Source organism: Micropterus salmoides, unplaced genomic scaffold, assembly GCF_014851395.1.
Source record: "Micropterus salmoides isolate LMB-PRFRI ecotype aquatic unplaced genomic scaffold, ASM1485139v1 Ms_hic_scaffold_7, whole genome shotgun sequence".
NCBI classification, from domain to species: Eukaryota; Metazoa; Chordata; class Actinopteri; order Centrarchiformes; family Centrarchidae; genus Micropterus; species Micropterus salmoides.
The window spans coordinates 5,545,673-5,567,418 of NW_024044459.1; the positions used below are offsets into that span (position 1 = coordinate 5,545,673).

The 21,746-nt window shown below is 40.6% G+C and overlaps 1 protein-coding gene across 1 annotated transcript; it reads left to right on the forward strand.

Moving 5' to 3' along the window:
* The first annotated feature begins 2,781 nt into the window (after window positions 1–2,781).
* On the forward strand, window positions 2,782–17,126 carry sfrp1a (secreted frizzled-related protein 1a). Its single transcript, XM_038704043.1, has 3 exons — window positions 2,782–3,557; window positions 7,101–7,181; window positions 14,147–17,126. Exons 1-3 carry the CDS (start codon window positions 3,056–3,058, stop codon window positions 14,470–14,472), a joined length of 909 nt encoding a protein of 302 aa, XP_038559971.1. The 5' UTR covers window positions 2,782–3,055; the 3' UTR covers window positions 14,473–17,126.
* Window positions 17,127–21,746: the final 4,620 nt, after the last annotated feature.

The following is a 21,746-nucleotide window of genomic DNA, read 5'->3' on the forward strand; positions in this document are numbered from 1 at the left end:
GCAATGCTATAAGTTTCTCACTGCACTCTCTCGGTGTTACCTGACAAAAAGCAGGTGTGCTTATTATTTATATATATATACATTAACATATAGGTTATGGCTTTTTTGCCCACATCACCCTTCACGTACATACACTTGATGCACATACACCTCGTCAGTCTATGGTTGACGTTGTGCTCTGGAGCAGGTCCAGTGTTTAGCAAGCGCTAGCTGATGACAGATGCTTAATGACATACATGTTCGTTCTGCTGGGGCCAAAATGCCCTTTCATGGCAATCCACGCACATGTACGTGAGACTTTAAACACTGGTGAATATAGATGGATAACCCGCCTTTGGGAAACTCTGTCCTCCCAGAAGCATGAGAGTCCAAATATTTAGTCTCTCTATTGTTAGTCACTCACTGTTAAAGCACAAAGTTTGGAAAGTGAACGTGGTAGTGATAACAGTGACATACATGACTAAATGTTCATATCTGCTTTTGTTTGCAGAGGCTTTTTTTCTCTCTCCATTTCACTGCCGTACACTCATATGGAAAGTAAGTGCAAACCTCTCCACTCGCTGCGTTTCTTTGTCTCGCTGAGGTTTTTGGCCTGTTTCTGTCCCTCTGGTGGTTTTTAGCTGGCCTATCACTGCTGACGGGAGGCTTCCTCGTGCATTTGAGCAAAGCCAGGTCTAGTCTGGAGGAGAGAAAAAACCCTCCTGTCTCCTCAATTTGAAGTTTGCTTTAGCAACCATCTATGCACAAAGTGTTGTTGGATGCTATCAGCCCATAAACCAGTCTGTGTAGCATGGCCACAAACACAGCCACCCTTATTAAACCTGCACTGTTTATTTGAAAGGTTAACAAAGGTGTAGTAAGTACTTTGGTAAATCAGTTGCCCCTCTTTTGAACACACATCATCACTTTGGCATGCAGATTGCTTGGCAGAGGTCTTTGCTAATGGATAATAACTGAGTGATCTCCATGTATTATTTTTTCACATTTCATGTGGCCTTGGTTCTGATGTGATTTACAGCTATTTTTTGACACCGGTATTTTTCATTTCAACTTTGGCACCCAGCATTTCTGTTCACCGTGCCATCTGTCACCATCCGGCTACACTGCATAATACATTTAACATTATGCATGCTGTCGCTGAATGTTTTCTCCTGGCCTCGGTTCAAGAGGTGAAAGAAGAAGAAAATCTCTAGGTGAGCCGTGTCCTCTGCGGAGAAGACAGCTGTAAAACACATTGATTTGATGAATAAGTTCAACAAAGCTATTACTCTGAAAGGTCTGTGTTTTCTGCATCCACACTTAAAATCAAATTAAAGGCTTTGTTTTTTCTGTTATCTCTGCAAGAACTGTTACCAACACAATGGAATGCAAATTGGCCTACATTTAAATAGAGGGATTTCACACCTTCAGTCTTATCAGAAAACGGGGCAAAGCTGGGAGGAGATGGACACTCGGGGCTCAGCAAATTGACTTCAGCCTGTAGTGTGTAATTAGGTTGGATAAAGAAGCACTTCCCCAACGTTTGCATGTGCAGTAAGCACAAGCACAGATGTATTAGATCACCAACCCCTATATGGTAAGATAATATCCACTAGAACTCCTCAAGACAACTGTTTATTGTCAGATATGACTCGGCTCTGCACTTAAGTTACAACTTTGATCACAGCAACTTGATCTTCTAAATAATCTTGCAGTGATAGATTGTGCCTCTCAGATTTGAATCACAGAGCTAAGCATTGGACTCTCTAATTTAAATATCATGCAGTCTTTAAAAAATTCCAGAAGAAAGACAAAACTTACTACAGTTCTGCAGGTATGTCCAGATCCTCAAAGACAAACCATCTCTTCTGCATGTTAGCAAGTGTTTCCAAAGTTTTCCCTCTTTTTTCTAAATCAAACAAAAATGGTAGCTGGAAATAACATATGTCCTTTTTGATTTGTACAATGTGAACTGCTATTTAAAAAAAAAACTACTATCATTTATATTAGTCTATTGATGTTAGTTTACATTCTGAAGAATGCATGTGTTGTACAAAAAGGATTTTTAACTTTGGGACTGTACAGTTGGAAATTATATATGGAAATTTTATTAATAATACAATTTTCAAAAAATAATTGAACAGTTGCAAGGTTAAAATTCCTTTTGATGGTGCAGAAGATTTGCATTCTCTCATCCAGCTGGTTAGAAAAGTATTTGGGGAATCTGTAATTTCTTCAGAACAGCAGTAGGTTTTGTTTAACAACCTTCTGGGTTTTTCAAACATTGCCGGGTATTTATTTTCAGTAAAATGGATGCTTAGTTCTGTGACCAATGTAACACATGAGAAACACAAACTGGGGTCATCCTCCTGAGCATTCTTTTGCTGGGATATTTCTGGTTAATTTGATTAATGAGGATATCCTCACTTTACTGGAAGGAACTTCCTTCCCTATCCTCGGGGACACATGAGGTTCCTTGCACCATACTTTGGGAACTGGAAGGAAAGCAAACCCAAGAAGACCTCCATAATCCACTTGTATTCTGCACAACTTGCATATGGACTCATACATTAGATCAACTCCCAGGTTTAGATTATTTGCCATTCTATGGGTTTTTTTATTATTCAGTATTTTGTTAGGACAAAGTATAGCCTAAGCGGGGGAGTAAAAGGAGGGGTATTGGGAGCCTCCTGGAGCGTTTTTACACACTGGGTAATTAAGCTTTTTGACTGACAGCAGAGTGCCAAAAGGCGCAGACGCACTCCGATTGGCCGGAGCGCACTTTACAACCTCCTCTTGTTTCTAAGCTCCGCACAGGCAGAGCGCTTTACCTCCCCAAACTCTTGCAGGAGCCAGACGCATCAGAGGAGCGCGGCGGAGCTGCAGCCAGAGGAGACTGCTCGTGGACTTTACCCAAACCAGAAACTCAACACGTTTTACGCACGTCGATCAGCAGAGCCGCAGCCTATTGCACATTTGTTTCTTGTTATTACTCTGCATTTTTTTTCATGAAGTGAACCTTTAGTCGCTTGTCAGAACCGTACCGAATTGCATTCACTTGTTGCAAAAAGAAAACATGAGGTCTGCTTCGGAATCGCTCTGGGGAGGGATCCGGCTGGCTGTGACAGTGGCGCTCATGTTAGCATGCAGAGCGTCAGAATATGAGGATGTCGGCTGGAACCCACCCTACGGCAAGCCTCCCCAGTGTGTGGACATCCCGGAAGACCTGCGGCTCTGTCACACTGTGGGTTACACCCGGATGCTACTTCCCAACCTGTTGGAACACGAGACCATGGCCGAGGTGAAGCAGCAGGCCAGCAGCTGGGTGCCCCTGTTGCACAAGAACTGCCACCCGGGCACGCAGGTCTTCCTCTGCTCGCTCTTTGCGCCCGTGTGCCTGGACAGACACATCTTCCCCTGCCGCTGGCTGTGCGAGGCCGTGCGGGACGGCTGCTCCCCCATCATGGGGGCGTTTGGCTTCCCCTGGCCGGACATGCTCACCTGTGACAAGTTTCCCGAAGAGGATGTGTGCATCGCCATGTCGCAGCCCAATACGACCGAGGCTACCCGGACGACAGGTAATTCCCTCTTGCCTGGTCTGTTTCACTGATGAATTCCATTTCAACTATTTATTATCACTTTATTCGAAACTATCAAGACCTTAGCGTGCATACTATTTTACAGTAACTTATTATTTAAATGTGGTTGCGAAGTAAAACCACTGAGCTGCTCCACAGGGACATCGTGGGTTTAATGCCTGTGGTAGTTGATGGAGAGGGGAGATGCCTTCTGGCCAGGCTCTTTCTTCTGTGTCTTACACCACGTAAAAGTGGTGGTAACCTTACTCATGCAGGTGTATGACTGCAATTACGTTTTTGTTTTTTTGTGAGTTTTTTTCAAGATTCATCTGCAGTTTACCAGACTTTGTTTAAATGCGTTGATTCTCTTTAGGCTTTTAAAAACCCAGAAAATAGTGAGAAATAACCATCACAGGTTGCCACAGCCCAAAGCAATAACCAGAATTTTAGAAATACTGTGGTCATGAGCCCTCTGACACATCCCCCAACATCCTCAGCATCAACATTTTGACCAGCTGCAACATCTTCTCATCTCACACCAATGAGGGTTTTTTTTCAATTAAGTGTATATATTTTCTGTAAAAAAGCTTTCTGTCTAAAAGCGGTTTTAAAGTGGCCTGAAGGTAGTCAATTTAATACTGTATAGCTACTGTAGAATAATTACCATGTATAACTTTAATTTTGGAACATAAACTCCCCCCAGGTTGCTAAAACCCCCAAATGCCCAGACAAATACAGAGGACATGACCTCAGTGTCCCCTGGCCAGAGCATCTGACATCTTGAACTTGCTTGTTTTGTCTGACAGACGGGCCAGTATTAAATGATTTTCAGTTCACGAGATACAAAAACAGAGAAACAGCTCATTCTTACATAGAAGCTGGAAATTTATTTTGCTTGATCAACGATTCAAATGATTAATGAGTTGTTGAAAATTGTTAGCAATTCATTTTCTGTCAGTTGGCTGTAATGCAGCCATTTGCTAACATAAGCAAGCATTAACTATCCAACTCAGATTAACTACCTGACTGAGAAAACAAACAGCCGCCGCTTTTGCCACTGTGTGGAAGTCGACACCCGTGCTGTGAAATGGGCTTGGTAATGTTGTTTCAGGGGGGAAGGTGCGCATGCTGATGCAAATCCCAACGCAAACACACCAAATACAACCTTTTGGGTGGAATCAGCCGTGAAACCCTGGATTTGATCCCTTTTTAACAATGTCAACCCACCTCCTCCTCGCAAGAGAAAGTCTGATGTGGTTACATTTTCTTTTCAATCTATAACCTGCTGCTTAAACTCTGGCTTCGATGTGAACGTGAAGTTGCTTGCTGTTGACTAGGAGTGATGTTGTAATATTGAAAAAGCCTTTAACAGATGGTAGTCATTTATTTCAAGGTGTTTGTTGAACTCGAGGACAATGCTGGGAGGAAGTCCAGCACCGAAAAGTGAATACCTGCATTTATTAATTCCCATTTTCTACCGTGGCGTGCCATCACAGACAGAATAATTAAATATGACAAAAATGGAAGTTTGAAGACATAATTTGGAAAGCATACTGTCCAAACAATGTGTGTTAAAATACAGTCTGGAAGTGAGTGAGGCCAGCCGTTTCTAAACTAAGCTCCAAAGGAAACCCCCCCCCCCCCACTCCTGCTTATCATCTATCACTAATGGCTCATTGGCTGCAGATTCCCCAAACCTGTTGGGACTGTGTGTGTGTGTATGTTGGTAAGAAACAGAGTCAGACACCTCATGCAGCGTCTGTGAAGGGGGGATGAAATAACGTAGTCCATAAAAAACATCTTCCAGCACATACCCAGTGGGCCAAGCTCACAAACACCAGAGAAACCCTGAAAAATGCACAAAAGCAACAAGTCTAGGAAGATAAAGCTCGGGCTGATTTGGAATAGTTTCAGTTTGAAGCTCCCTGCCAGTCACCAAGGTGAGGTGTATGCCAGGGAAGGGAAAGCACGACCACCTCAACAGTCAGAGGGGAATTTCCATCATCAACTTACTTATATTTCAGTCTTAAGCTGTAAATACACCACTTGAAGACATTTTTACTGAACACGTTGGCCATAAATGGGGGAACTGTGGATCTTCCAGCAATTACACAGTGCTCACTGTATCTGTAGAATGAACATGTCCCGTGTGTATGTGTATAGAGGGGGTGGCTGTTACTGACTGACATGGTGGTTTGAACGGAGGCCCGTTTTTCTGTAAAAGACTCCCTTTTTTGGGTAAGGGGGACCACACAGAGCTCCATGCTCTCCAGACGTCACCTGTTATCATTTGTTGTCAGCGCTGGTGATAAATAAAGCTGCCATTCTCTCGCAGGACACAAAGCCAGGCCTGTTACAGCCGAACTCGGAGTACCACTGAATATCTGCCATCAGTATTCTCCAGGGAAAGTGGTTAAATCTGATCTTGAGGTAGAAAAAGACAAACAAAAGCAGGCTAATCTTCTCATCCGCTCTCCTTAATGATTGTTAATGGAGGCCAGCTAACAGGCCTTACCACGCCACTGCTGAACACAGGCTGGTGATAATTGATTTAAAGGAGAACTAAGCTCAAATAGGCAAAGGGACCCCTTGACTCTGTAAACAGTGTCTGTTTTCACAAGCTCTTTACACCTGGGTGTTACTTTCACAAGCTTTCGTTAAACACATGTAATGGACAACTGGCAACAGAAAGAAAACTATTTGTTTTCCGTTTTCTTACCACTGTGCTCAATCGATCCAGATCCACACTGTGACATTGAAATGCATTGGGCTTGAATTAAATGCTGCAGGACACTGCGATCGCATTGCAGGTCCAAGTTTATTTGGAAAGTAAACTCAGCTGTTTGGCATGGAGCGATCATTTGTGGTATTAGAAAAAATTTAAAAATTGTGTTGGTAAAATATTCACAGATAGGCCTCTAGACTGAATTACTTTTTGGCAAAAACACATTTTGGCTCTTTGTCCTCAGTTGGGTTTTTGTCTTTGAATCGGCTATTATAACCTTTTTTTTGGAATGTCAGAGAGCATTTCTTTGAGCTTGGATTGTAGATCATTACCATTTATTCTTCATTTCTATTACCTTTTTTTTATTTTTATTTTTTATTTTTTTATTACATATGAGGGTGTATATATCATTGTTGAGAATTATGGAAAGGTCCTTTTTGAAAACTGTGTAAATGCAGCAGACAGTGAGGTAGAGTGTTTACTGCAGCTCTTAGTTACAGCTGGCTATAAAAGCTGAAGACATTCCACACTGAGGTCAGGTCATCAGAGCGTACGAAGCCTAAGACACCAGCCAATTGACACCAGACACTAGAAATGATCTCTGCATACAGAGAGAGTTAGGTGTGTGAAGAGATTTGCAGGATAAATCATTTAAAATATGACCGTAAGGGCAGTGTGTTGAATCGTTTAAGAATTAAGTTTAACTCCCCTTCATTTTAAATGAAAAAAGACTTTCTCTTTTAACCACATCCCACACTGGTAAAGCCATGCGAATGATTCATTGCTGGTATCATTATATCACCTTCTTTTATCCACAGGTCACTCCCTCATCTGCCCTCCATGTGACAATGAAATGAAAACAGACGCCATACTGGAGCACATGTGTGCCAGCGAGTTCGGTAAGTGTCTTCCCAACACCCGCTGCGCCGACACAACATGCAAATCACGAAACACGCCGCTGTGATACTCCCTGACATGTATAACAGCACTCCATGAAATCAGAAGAGCAACATGAGATTGCATCAATTTTATCTTCCATCTTCAAGCTTTAAAACGCTCCATAAATTCTTGAACTGCATTCCCCCCCCCCCACAAGAGCACCCTGTATCTGATCTTACGTGGCCATTTCTACCCCAGTGAATTCTATAGAACTTGACAGCAACTTTCTTGATTATATAAATGACACTCTCAGTTTTTATTTAAGTTACATGTGATGGTTTGTCTCTTGGTCAGATGTACCAAGGCTGCCTGGTTTGGTAGAGGATGATGTTCTGTGACTAATGAATTGGGGTCATTAAAGTTTTTATGTGGCAGGTCTTCGCAGTAGTAAAGTGGGATGTTTGTTCTGCAGTCTGGACAGACTGTTGTTGCAGAATACCTTCTGCACATGGGGGAAGTAGTTAATGATGAACTATGTATTTGTTTTTCTTTAATAACATCTATTTCAAATATATATATTTTAAAATCCTGGTGTATATACGACCCTAAACCTGTCTTGGTGAATGAGGTCAGTAGATGATAAACTCTACTTATGTACATACACGTAATTCTGCTAAGATTTGACACCCTTTGTTTCAAGTGTTTTTTAATAATCATCTGGGAAAATGCGTAATATGGACTGACATAGACAAATAAAGACCAACCTGTAGTAGGGCAGGCTGTTGTTGTCATCTTTTTTACTGCCAAACTGAAAAAACCATCGAGCTGCGCTAAACAAATAATCTTAACACCAAACTATCTGAGAAGTAGTGAGCTGAACAGCAAAATCTTGACGACTAGTAAAGCCGTTGGCTGTACAATGTAGTGTTGGATTAAAAGGTACCTTCATTATTTTTCAACCTGGACACTATTGTTTAACCTAACCTAATTGCTTATGTGACTAACTGGGACAACAATTTTAACCTTCCTTGGATAATTGGGACAACATTTTTTGAAATTGGTCCAGTATTGAGCCCCTTGTAAGTGTACATCCACTAAAGTGCTTGTTTTTGCCCCCGGCTTCCTTAGATTGTTATTATATAATAAGTGTCTCAAAACATTATGCAAATTATCCCTACAGAGATGATGAGAGAGACTTTTTGAAAAAGAGTAAGATCCTTTTTGTTTAACTAGAAACAGTCGCTATATCAGATCAAAATAACTTCTTTCATCAATGGTGTCTGGTGGCTTTGGCGAGAGCCATATAGGCCTAGTAACTGTTTCTGGTTAAACAAAAAGGACCTGAGCCTTTAAAAAAAAAGTCTCTCTCTGTAGGGATCCTTTCCACAACGTTGTCAGACTCTTACAATAACAATCTTAGCCTGTCAGTGGCAAAAACAAGCACTTTAGTGGACGTACTTTGACGTGGCGCAATTGCCCGCAAGGATTGCGTTACAGCCCTGCTGCTGACTGCAGCAGGCTCGCTCAATAGTGGACCAATTTCTAAACATTTTGTCCCATTTAGTCACATACACCCAAAAACATGGAAAATAGGGTCCAGGTTGAAAAGTACCGAAGTTACCCTTCAAGCTACATGGGCTGCATTTGAATTGATTATAACATATTGTGTGTTGTATTGTAAATAATTTAATTCTAAGGCAGATACGTTCTTTCTTTTAAACATCTAATGTTTTCAAAACATTGTTTTGAGGTTTTAAATCAAAAAGTATTTAGTTCACCGAGTGGAATATGTTTTGTCCCAAATTGTGAAATTAACTTGTATCATATATAACTGTTTGACAACAGTTTCACCATATCGAGTTGAAGGTGATAAAATTCCGTTTCCGCTGCCCAGGTTTAAAGTCTATGTTTCAACAGCTCCATTTTCAAATGAACAACCGCACAATCACATTTTGAACAGATTTCATGGCCACATGTTCTTAGGTTGCCGGTGGTTGTAGAATTTTTGGAAAATGATCAAATCTGAGGAGGCATATAGCCAAAAGGGAAAGTTAGGGAATTAGAGAACATTTCTGTACAAGTCAGGGAATATTTTGACATTTTTTGAGATGGATCACCTTTCATGAAAATGCATGTTACAGCCGGTGACACATTAACTTTGTTAGAGCATCTGGACTAGAAACCAGACCGAAAACAACCTTAACAATCCAGGAAAGAAGGAATATCTTTAGCTGATGGGGCACTTGATTTAGCAATGGAAATTATGCACGAGGTACCCAATACGAGCCTTGCACTTTAAGAAGACATTGGAAGTTTTGAGTTTAATTAAAAAAACAAACCTCAACTGATTTGCAGTTATGAGAACTTCCAGGAATAATATGTGCATGATGCACACAAGATGCAAGATGTTACGCTTTCATGTTTTATCCGCTGGCTCGACCAAAACTTGTGGCAGCTTGAATTCCAGGTGCCATGCCGAGCAAACATAGACTGGATGCACATTGGAAACAGACTTTCTTCCAGTTCTCAGGAAAAGTTTTAAGTTACATTTGTTTAACGAATTGCCTTGTTGTTTATGCTGCGGTGATGGGACTCGCCTTTTTCAGTCTGCGTCCTGGTTTGCCAAGAGGAGAGTGGCACATTATTGGCTTGTTTCATCTCGGATGAAGACAGATGTTGTTTTGCTTACTTGTCATAAGCCCCCTAACCAGCTGACATGTGAGGATACACAGACAGATTTAGTATCAGGCTGAGGATGAGACTGTGCTGCTTATGTTGCAGGTCTGGACCCAAAAGAGACCAACCTCCTTTGGAATGCAACAAATGTCGTTGTGAGTCAGTGTGGCATCTGGGTTGATTCTAGCGGGTAAACAACTAATGCATAGCCTGACAAGAGATAGCATCGCTGGTTTTATCACCAGCGAGGCTAAAGATTTGTTTGTTGCTTTTCCCAGTAGGCCAATGGAATTCAGTTTTGGTCTGAGGAGAAAAATGCTACTATAAATATATCTGAAGCAGCTGAAGCCAAACATGAGTTAATGTCTTGTCTTGAGGAAAAAGAAAATATGCAGATAGGGAAAAATCCCAAGTTGTGTTTTAACCCACCAACGAAAGATAAGCCCATCATACTGATTGCATTCTGCTGGTTTTGACTTGACTGAAAGTGGACGAACACGAAAGGTAGCAGACAAGCCTGTAGATATGAATAGATATGGTAGATAGATGTCATGCTCTGCTCCACAGAACACGGGGGATGGAAAACCATGAAGAGGCTTGAGGAATGAATCAGTGACTTGCACTGAAGTCTTTATTAATCTGCACCGACCAATCATGTGTAAAATATCCCCACCTTGGCAATGAATTCACATTTTTGTCCACTGAAAACCTCACTTACTGGAAGTTGCGAAAGGTTTGTTCTCAGCTGAGGTAAAAGTTAAGTGTGAAGTCGTTTTTTGTAATCATAGCGTTGCTGTCGCCCTGAATAATTTCTTCCCATCAGTTGCTCAATTCCATTTGACTTTTCCATGCTTCCATGTTTGATCCTGAGAAAAGCAGAGAATACTGCGGCAAGATAGCTTTTGACTGGAGGCGCTTGGATGTGAAGTTGTTCTGGCAGAGGAGGAAAGATTCTTGTAAGTTAAATGTGCGTTTTCAACCAAATACATCAAAGTTACAGTAATAAATAACAGGTTCTCAGTCCAGAACTTTTAGTTTATTTTACTCTTAATTTTAGGTTTTAGGACTGACATTCCCTGATTTCTCTAAAATCCTAGTGAACCTCCTAACACACACACACACACACACACACACACACACACACACACACATATACACACACATCCTATTTGCAGCACTCAGCTGGTAACAGATTTACAGCTCATCCCACTCAACACTTTGTTCCCACCACAATTTATCTCTGTGTTTAAGGTTTTATGGTACCTCATTGTCCCTAAAAAACACCCTTCAATTAAATCTCTCCTCTGCCTTGGACAGATCACTTTGTTGTCATTGCCAAATTGCTCCTTCCCTTTGCTGATGCAGTAAACAACAGGGCAGCCCTGCGCTGGAGGACTGATCACTTCAGCTTATCGGATCAGTTGTGTATCCATTATTGCCAATGGGGAGCAGTACACACCCTCCTGCAGGGTTTATGACACCCTGGGAGCTGGAGGTCCCCTCTGTGCCTCTGAACCGGCAAGAGGAAATCAGGTCAGGGGTCAGGGACCAGAATAGAATAGAAAAAAACCACTAAAATGACTTTTCAGTTACAGTCCAGTTAATGTAACATAAATATCTAAATCTAGAATTAAAAATTGTAAACGTTAAAAATAGACATGTAAAGACACAAAAATTCTGATTTGCACATTAATGGGTTGTAAGCAAATTGTAATCAAAACATAGTCAAATTAGTTTCTGAGGATTTTGTTTCACTTGTGTGGAGTTGTTTTTTTATTTTTTGATGTAAAGCATAACAGTGGAACACAGCTCACGGCATCGGTGGTTTCCAACTTTGTTTTCTGGTCATTCCTTAAAACAAAGCAATTCTTCCACTGACTGCCAATTACTGGTTGCATGTCTGTTGGTTGTAATCAGTGAAATCAAAACCTTTTCCCTTTATTTTATTTTCAGAGACCTGAAGAGGTCAAAGTTATTCATTAAGTTATTCAATAATTCATTAGAAATAAGGCAAAGATTAGAAACTGTGAAAATAAACACTATTTTCCAACTTCAGCACCCTTATGGTGGATTATGACCTCCAGGTTAAGTACAGAAGTATTATATTACGCAAAATGTACTTAAGTAAGTTTCAAAAGTGAAAGGCTCTTTTCAGAATATTATATACGTGTAAGCAGCATTTTAATGTTGTAATGTTGTATAAGTACTTTATACTCTATATTACAACCTGATAGTCTAATAATTTTTGTTGTGAAATGTAATATATTAAACAGTCAGAGTAAGAAAATCACCTTTTGGTTGATTTCCTCAAAACTTGTGTTCACATAGCAGGCGGGTCAAACGTACTGTAGGTAGAATGAAATTCTGTATTAGCCGTCACATAAATATAGTGAAGTAAAAAAAATGTATTGCTGGAGAGTGGAATTAGAAAGTAGCACAAATAATGTGTCTCAAAATCACTTTATCATCTTGGATGGATACAGGAGAATTATTTTTCTTAATATCCTTAAAGCGATTTCAGTCGTATCGCGCAGCTCTAACTTGAATGTTTGAGTTCTTGGCTCATTCAATCAAATCCCTTCATTCTCTCAGCACGATAGCTTTGTTTTGGTCCCACCGGTGCAGGAAGAAATCCAGCTTGCTGTGTGAGTGAGCTTTACACTTCATGTTTGACACCAATGAAGACCCCCTGCTGGATGGATTTTCATGTTAAAGTGAAAACAGTTGTTTAAACACCCGCCCTCCCCCCATGGCACATACGTGTGTGGATGCAGGGACAGTTTCACCAGCCATAAGCAAAGGGCAGCATTGTTTACAACCACACAGTTCAATTATTTAATGTTAACTTCTTAATGTACGCTGTTGCTGAAGAGATTAAGCCCTCTAACAACACGAGGTGCAAAGAAAGTTCATAGCGTCAAAGGATTACCGAGGATGGAGGATTTATCAAAATGAAGTCCTTTCAGGGGTGGGCCAGGCTTTCTCTTTTATGACTCAGTAATTATGAATACTGACCATTTTGATTTCACTGAACACTAAGCCTCCTCATAGAGACTGTTTGAGAGACTAGAGACAGAGGATAAAAGTCTTAATCCCTTCCATGTGCACTCTTAATACTGGGAAAAACAGGGCGGCTCTTTTTTAACACTTTAATTAGCAATAGGAGATACGGGCGCAAAGGAGGAGATGAAACGTTTGGGAGTTTCTTAAAATGCCTATTCTGGTTTTTATGTTAAGCTCGATTTAGTTTTATCAGTCCAGACCTTTGCTGGAGTGTGAAAATGATTCATGCTCAATCAGGCTGTTTCCTGCACTGTAGGTCACAAGACTTTATCTCCGACACCAGCTCCGTCAGTTAGATTAGACATAGCATGCTGCTGGGGGAGGGTTTCTCGCACGTTAGCGTGTCACAAGGTCGTCCGTGCCGCACACACATCACTATATGTCAGCGGAACATATCAGAGGGCGTAATGCGTGGAGGCATATGGCGCTTTGGACCACCAAAGTCTGACTCGTGCTCCGTTTCAGACAGGGAACTGGAGGAAACAGAGAGATTAGAAGGTTAAATAGAGTTTTGTGAATGATCAGGAGTATTATGGTCAATCTGAAAAACAGGCTGAGATTCAGAGGGAGGTAAAAGCCAAAAACGAAGGTGTGCAACAATTCTCTGTTGCAAGACAAATCTGATTAAACATTTTCAAGCAACTGCTAATCCTGACAAGAGATACATTACTTTCATTGGATAAAAGATGGTTTAGACTATAAATTAAGGTCACTGGACTTCATTAGACAGATCTCATGTTTTTTCCCTATCTAAGAAAGACACATTTAAGTGGCTTTGTTTGGTCTTTAATGCTATGCATGGCTCTTGGTATCTGGATTTAGTATCAGACAATCTCTTAACACCTATACAGAGCATAAGCAAGACTCAGCTTTTAACCAGACTGCAAAGTATTATTTTAAAAATTAGAGCATTCATAATAATCACTCAGAATCTCTCTCTCTCTCTTCGTTTCCCTGTCGTTTCCCTTCTGCCTGTGGGCTGCTGTTAGAATGGAGAAAGACTGGACTAAGTTCGGAAGTTCTATTTATAACCACAAAAAGCAAGCAGGGTTAGAAACTGAACTAAATAATGTGTTCTGACCGTCTTTCTATCTATCTCATCCGCTCCGCTTCAGTACTGTGGATAGCGCCCCACAGACATAAAATACTAACTAGCATTCTTGAGAGGCAGCAGTGTGATTAGATCAGTGTTTGTCCAGCGTTAAGCATGAGGTAATATTTTTTTTCTCCTTTTCTCCAATGACAGCTTTCAAGACCAAGATCAAGGAGGTGAAGCGAGAAAACATGGACCGCAAAGTTATCCTGCAGAAGAGGAAGAAGATGTTGAAAGAAGGGAACCTGAAGAAGAAAGACTTGAAGACGCTGGTGTTGTACTTGAAGAACGGCGCGGACTGCCCCTGCCAGCAGCTCGACAACCTGGGAAACCACTATCTAATCATGGGCCGCAAGGTGGATAAGCAGTACCTCCTCACTGGCATCCACAAGTGGGACAAGTCCAGCAAAGAGTTCAAAAAGGCCATCAAGAAGCTCAAGACCTACAAATGTCCTGCTTTCGAGAACGTCTTCAAATAATATGAGCCCCCCACCCCCAACCTCCTTTGGTCACATCTCATACATATGAACTTGCACAAGCATTAAAAACCCAAACTTTGCTTTCTGTTTATATATCTATATATCTTTGTATATTTACAGATATACTTTGAAATGTCCATTAAGTTTTAGTTGAATGTGGTGAGTGATGACACCACAAAAAAGTGTTGACGTCCTTCTTTCCCTCGGCTTAAGAAAAGGACATTGTAGTAAAAGCCCTTTCTCACTGAAATCATTTCCATTATATGTATGTAGATACTTTCTTTCACTCTTTCACTCAACAGGTCAGTGGATTTTGATTAAAGGATTAGTTAGACATTTTGGGAAATACATCTTTCCTTTATTCCTGAGATGAGAAGACTGAGACACTCTCATGTCTGTACAGTTAATAAGAAGCTTGACCTAGCATAAGGTTAGCTTAGCCTAGCATGAAGATTAGAAGTAGGAGAACAAGCTAACCATAAATTGTTGTTTTTACATTTTGTTTTTGTACAGATTAAACAAATTAAATATAATGTGTAATTAGTGAACTTTAGTGGTGCTGGGTGGTGGAATTATTTTGGACAGAGCAAGGCTAGCTGATTCTGCTTCCAGTTTTTATGCTCACGTAGGCTACCAATCTGCTCCAGCTTAATCATATTTAGCATAGGGACATGAGGGTGGTGTTAGTCTTCTCATCTAATGCTCAGCTAGAAAAAAAATCTATTCTTTTAAATCTCTCTAATTCTGATCATATAATAATAAATCATATAATCAATGATTAGACTAGGTAATTGGCAGTTGCAGGTATTTCCAGCTTTAAAAGCTACCCTGTAGCTTCAGAACAGCTCTGTAGGGTTCCTGTTGAATAAGTTATTGACAGAAGTATGAGAGAGTGCTGCCGTTAGCTGATTGTTCTGTCAAACTGACCTACCAATAATTTGTATTTTCTTCACTTCATTGTTACGTTTCTTTTTGTGACTTGAAATCTCTTAAAAGATTCATAACCACCAATCTGCATCATGAGATAGCATGTAGGCCTATGTAGATTTCTTGTGTGTTGTCACCTGACATTTGTCTAAATATTTTTATAACTTTTCTGTCTCTCTACATCCAGTCTAACTGCAGTAATCAGTATTCATCGGTAATGGAAAAAGTCTATACATGTTTAAAAGTGCAAAAGTTATCAAAGTGCAAATATTGCCAACCCTGTGTTCTGGCTTGTTTTGTGTCGCTGGTCCGTTTTAGCACTGTTTTGTTTCAAATTTGATTGACAGCGGTGCATTGCTGCCTAAAACATGTACATACAAATTTTACATAAATATGGAAAACTGTATGATGTCTCTTATATTATTTAGTTTTCTTTCATGGATTTAGATATGGCAATGTTGGTTGGTTGGTCGGTCCACCACTTTGGTCCAGTGAAACTGATCAAAATGTGTTTAACTTTTTGACAAAATACCAGAAAAACTAGTGACATTCCCGTCAGCAGCAGCTGTACTTTATCTTTCAGGAGTTAACAAAGATTATGAACATGGTTGTATGACTTCATAGACAGTAACATGCAAATCTACACATCCAAAAGTTTCAGAGTGGAAAGGCCATGTAATACCTGCCAACATCAGCATGTTAACTTTGTCACTGGGAACATGTTAGCAAACTGACATTAGCATTTAGCTCAAAGCAATGCTGTCCATAAGTACAGCTTCCCAAAGCTGTTAGGCTATATTACCAAACAAACTACAACTACCCCAATCCCCCAGAACATTGGGGTTCAAAACGGTTAAGGCTGTGGAACAGCACTTTGCAGTGATTTGATTTATTACTAATTTGATAGCTAAATTGTGCCCTTAAAGTATATTAAAGCCCAGTCAAGATTTACTTTTAAAACATTTAATATTTCAGTTGATTTTAGGCTTACATAGCACATGACATGTCCTGAAACAAATGTATATTTAATCAAATAATCACAAACTAACATATGACATATAGTAGAGCTAGTGTGGGATCATTTATTGGTCAACCCACTACAGCTACTTCAGTTATCTTGACACCTTTCTGCATTGCAGAATACTTGTATATCACATCTAATTATCAAATTATTTTATGTGTACATGACACAAGAGTGAAGAGCCAGATCTATTCATGTTAGTTACTTGTAAACATTTAGCAACTTAAAGATGTATTGCTGAGACTGTGGGACCTCTTATCTTTCTTGTAAACCATAATTTTGGTCTTTGCACGTAATGTGTGATGCTGTTAAAACAAAATATTATATGAACTGCCAAAACAACCAATCATGTCAAACAGAAAGCACTTTCTGTTAGCTGTGCCAAACTAACGATATCATGCTTTTTGGAAAGATAAAACATCACATTGCCAGATCTCCACACAGAAGGATCTCTCATGCACGCATGTTTTTCTTGCCCCCCACATCTCTGATGATGCTAAATTCTTGTCTGGGTGTCTTCTGATTCAGGGTTATTGTGGCTTCACAGGCTGTTGGTGCTTCGGTATGTGGTGTGTAAATGCTAATCCTGAGATATTAACAGCTCATGTTGATAGTGAACTCTAATTCTTTCATAACGGAAAGTCAGCACTGTGTAATGAACTGTAAAACTAAAAAGATTTGTTTCAATAAAGTCTGTGCTGATGGATATGATGAACAGTGAACAGGCATGACTTTCCCATGCCATTTCATTTGATTTATTAACAGTAACATGCAAATATGCACAGAATCCAAAATACTGATTGAGACAGCTTATATTTTCGCTTCACAAGAAACATAGATTTGGACTAACTTGATGATTAATGTTTAAAGTAAATACTTTTATGAGCTAAACTCTATCATGTCAGTACAACATGCGTAAACAACAAAACATGAAACCGTTCTTTCAATAAAAAGGCTTGTTAAAAACCAGGAAGTATCAAACGGACCAATGTCTTGGCCATCTGGTTCTAGTAACAGCTTTGGTATTGGAAAATATATCTCAGATGTGGACTTTGCCTTCTAATCATTACTTCAGCTGCCTTCAAAAGAGCCCCAGAAAACCTGGGGCCAAGATCCAGCTTTGTCCTATTAAGAGATGATGTGCAAAAAACATCCTGTTGGATTCATCGTTTCACTGAAAACCTCAAATTGACAAAGTTGATGAAGTACTATTTCAATTGGTTCCACGTCACAGGCTAGTAAAGTATTAAATTATCCCCCAGTATTAATGCCACCCACTTGATTTGAGTCTGTGTGATAACATGCTACTAAGTTGAAAACTGTAAAGTCTGATTCAACAGAGAGCTCTCAGTTATATGTGCACTCAAAGCTGTGTGAATGCTTTTCTGTTCAGGCAAATACTTTTGGGCTGATGAAGACCTACATTTCCTTGAGTGCATGTTGTCTGCTCAACAGCCGGTAAATAATACAGTCAGAAATGTAGCTCACAATATCTACTAATCAATATAAAACGATGTGCTAAGTACAGAAAAATAATGAGTTTAAACGACAATTCCTACGTTCAGGGGTGGACAACTGTACAATAAAACAGAATCCAACACATCAACAGCTTCATGCAGTCACCATGCGGTTGAATCAACACTATGTCTCAACTCAGACCTGGACTCAAATGAAATACTATATAATCATAAAGGCAACATATGTTGTTGGATTTGTTAAAGCTGCTCTAAAATCAATGTTTTTATATGAACAATGAATTAAATGATTATGTGTAATGTCAAAACTGTTGCTTGTTGTGACACAGAACTATCACCCGACTCTGTAGTAAGGGTGGCTGTGGCTCAGGAGGTAGAGCGGGTTGGTTGTTAATCGGAAGGTGGGCGGTTCAATCCCTGGCTCCCCCTAGTTGCGTGTCGAAGTGTCCTTGGGCAAGATACTGAACCCCGAATTGTATGAATGAGTGTGAATGTTAGTTTCCGTTTGACTGGTGAATGCAGATGTAGTGTAAAAGCGCTTTGAGTGATTGAAAAGACTAGAAAGGCGCTATACAAGTATGGAGCATTTACATTTAAGTCTCTGTTCTATTAAGCATTTCATTGTCTTTTATCTCATTACTTTGATTTTACAGCCCACAGCTTTACTGTTTTGATTCACTCTCACTGCTCTTATCAGTGTTGTTTCCAGCGAAAAAGCTCTAGAAAGAAGAAATTATTCATGCATGTTTACAGAAGACCGGGCAGAGGAAACTCAGTGTGGGGGTTCCGTCTCGGAAGTGTTTTCCCCCGAGCTTATTTCAAGCCCCCAAAAGATTAAGCTGGTTTGAGTTGGTTAAAGTTTCTGCAAGCCTGGGTTTGCATGGTAACGTGAGGATGAAGAATAGAAGGACAATGGAGGCCAGAGACTAGTTTGATGAGGAAGTTGATCCCTGCCAAGTATGCCTGGATAGTGGAGTAACAGATTTGGACTGGATAGGGATATGTGATAAAATAGCAGTTGGACATGAGGTCCTGATAGGGAAATGACAGCTGAAAGGTGACATAAAGGGTGTTTCTCAAAACAATGAATGCAAAGAATGGACTTGTGTTCTTGGAAGAACAAACTTGCTGACAGTTTGAGACGATGTGTTCTTGCACAATACTTCCAGCACGGAGACCACCTGCAGTGCTCCAATATAACAGCCAGGCTTTAACACCCAAAGCAAAAAGCTCAGAATCGGGTTTAACAATGTAATGTCTAATATAATAATAATAATGATAATAATAAAGCAATGACAGTCCCTTTTCATACAATTTCTGTTTATTTTTCTCAAAGTTTAACAAGACCAGATTTTTCCGAACATCATAATTTGTCCATACATCACAAGGCAGATGTCTCTTGATTCTTGAAGTTAAAACCTTACTGTCACTTGCGGAGCTTCTGAACTCTGAAAACGTTTCAGCACATTTTCAATTTGCCCACTCAGTTTTAGTAAAGCTGCCATATTCAACATCTACACATTTGATTTCTCACCTCAAAACTTCTCTGAGTGGATTTTGTAATGAAATAACGTACGAAAATAGTAAAAACGTTCTGTTGTTGGCCTCTCTCTCAGCTTCTTTTCACCCCTCGCTTGAATGCCAAAATGGATATCTTTGCCGTAAAGTTCAGACAAGTTACCAACCGCTGCATCCTCGGTAAAATGGGTGTGTCAAGAACACTTCTGGAAATTTTAACCGTTCTTGTCAAAATGCAAACTTGTGTATTGGGACAGAACTTGAGACACAAAAGATGACATTTCACAAGAACACGAGTACAGACAAGAACACAGAAAGAAGTGATTCCAGCCAGTTGGGTATGCTGCTGAGAGAGTGCTTGGGAGAAGGCCGTGGAGGATGTGTTCCTTTGATACGTTAGATAGGTTGAATTACATGGTTAAAAACAGTGATAAGATGAAAATCCAATTCTGGGGCCAAGAGTCTGAATTCTGTTGTGCTGGCCAGGGAAGTGAGCTGCCCTGATGATGAACTGGTGTTGAGCCGAGATTTGTGTCAGTCTACAAAGGAGCTAGGTGCTGATTTGAGAATGGGATCGATTTCCCGCACGGTAATATGTTGGGGCTCAACAGCGTGGTATGCGGTGTTATCACATTTTTTATCAATAAAGTAACAGTTACAGTTTCTCTCAACTGTCCCTCAGGATCACAACATCGCTGAGGCTGCTAGCCACATTAGCTGCACAGTATGCTAACGCCAAGTTAGCTAACCTTTAAAATAAACAGTACAACAACACAAAACACGGAAACACTTAAAGCTTCCAAGTTTGGCCAAGTCAGGTCACGTGCAGCCCATGGCTATCCGTCCTGGTTGTGGAACATTTGAAGCACTAATTTATTAATTTAACATGCACTGAAGTGCAAAGTATGAACACTGCGGTTGTTGTGGTGCTTGCCATCCTCCGCGGTAGGCTTGACCAATAGCGCGGTATTTCAATTTTGCGGTTATGGCGACAGCCCTAGCTTGAGTCTGCAGTTGGAAGTGCAGCCCAGGTGGTTGAAATTATTGCAAATTATGCAGAAATGATTAACCATCGTCTCTCCCTGATAGAGAATTTGCTTACCCTGATTGTCAATTTATATGTTTGTCTGCGGGTCTAGGGACAATGGGAGATGGGGGTGCGGCAGGTGATAAACAAACGCTGGGGCGTTTTGTGAGAAAAAGGGATGCGAGTGGGGTAGTGGAGCGCACACACTGCATACTGAGGGAGGGTGAGTGGGCGCTCCCCATAACTCACAGCAGAGGGTTGTACTGGCTGCAAAGATGCGACAGAAGAGTTCAGAGTCGAGGCAATCTTGTTTCATTGTCGTTGCGGTGAAAAGGAATCATTTAAGGTGGGCAACTGTCCAGTCTCTGATGTTTGGCTCAGTTTGTGGAAGTGAAGGCGCCGCGCCGTGAAGAGTAGCCAGGGCCTGTGTGAGAGGGAGACTGCTGACGAAGAGAGGATCCATGATTGTGTGATCATGCAGTTGAGCATGGATCACGTCTGTCTTGCTTCGAGCAATCTGAGAAAAGAGCAGCAGGCTGAATAGAATGGGTATACGCAGCCTTGACAGGTGATTGGAGGTGTGGTTGAGGCATGGCTACACAACAAATTAACAAATTAACTTCATTCCAATCTAAATTCTGGGACCTGTAGTAGTAAATGTCACCAGACTAGAGTCAGACTAATGCTGCAGATATTGTACATTTTTCTTATTCTCAACAACCCCACGAAAAGACTAAAACCAACAATGAATAGATTCTACTAACTAGCATTGTGTGTGTGTATCCAGAGTCCCACATATCTTATTCCTTTGTGCCATAGAGCCCCACTGTTTTCTAAAAACTTCACTGAGCCACACTGCTGCACTGGGTGACATGCTCCTTTATTACTGTGAACACTCACTGTAGTTTATTTTGACATAATCCCCATAAATACTAAATAGAGCATCAACTCTGTATTGAAGGGATAGTAAGTGTTTGTAATCTAGTATACATTTTGTTAAATTTCAGCAAATATTTGGTTGGCTATCTCTCCATTTTGTGTGTCCCTTGAAAAAAATATGGTTTTCCTTCACAGCCTTGGCTCTGTAAATGGAAAACAAAGAAAGTGGTAAGGACCTTGCCACACAACATTGTTCCAGCACAGAAGTGAAGGAGGGAAGCCACTGTTCTGCTTTTAATGTGAAGGCACCGGGTCGGGATGTAGCTACATGCATGCTCCCGAGCCTCTCTCCGACTACAGCGTCAACACTGCAGCTAATGAAATGCAGTCCTCCTAGCACAACACAGGCTCCAACACAGGCTCCAAC

Bases quoted from the DNA above. Each gene is read 5' to 3' on its own strand.
- sfrp1a (XM_038704043.1), top strand. From the start codon at position 3,056: ATGAGGTCTGCTTCGGAATCGCTCTGGGGAGGGATCCGGCTGGCTGTG. The intron at 3,558-7,100 runs GTAATTCCCTCT...TTTTATCCACAG, and splicing joins CGAGGCTACCCGGACGACAG to GTCACTCCCTCATCTGCCCT. The intron at 7,182-14,146 runs GTAAGTGTCTTC...CTCCAATGACAG, and splicing joins CATGTGTGCCAGCGAGTTCG to CTTTCAAGACCAAGATCAAG.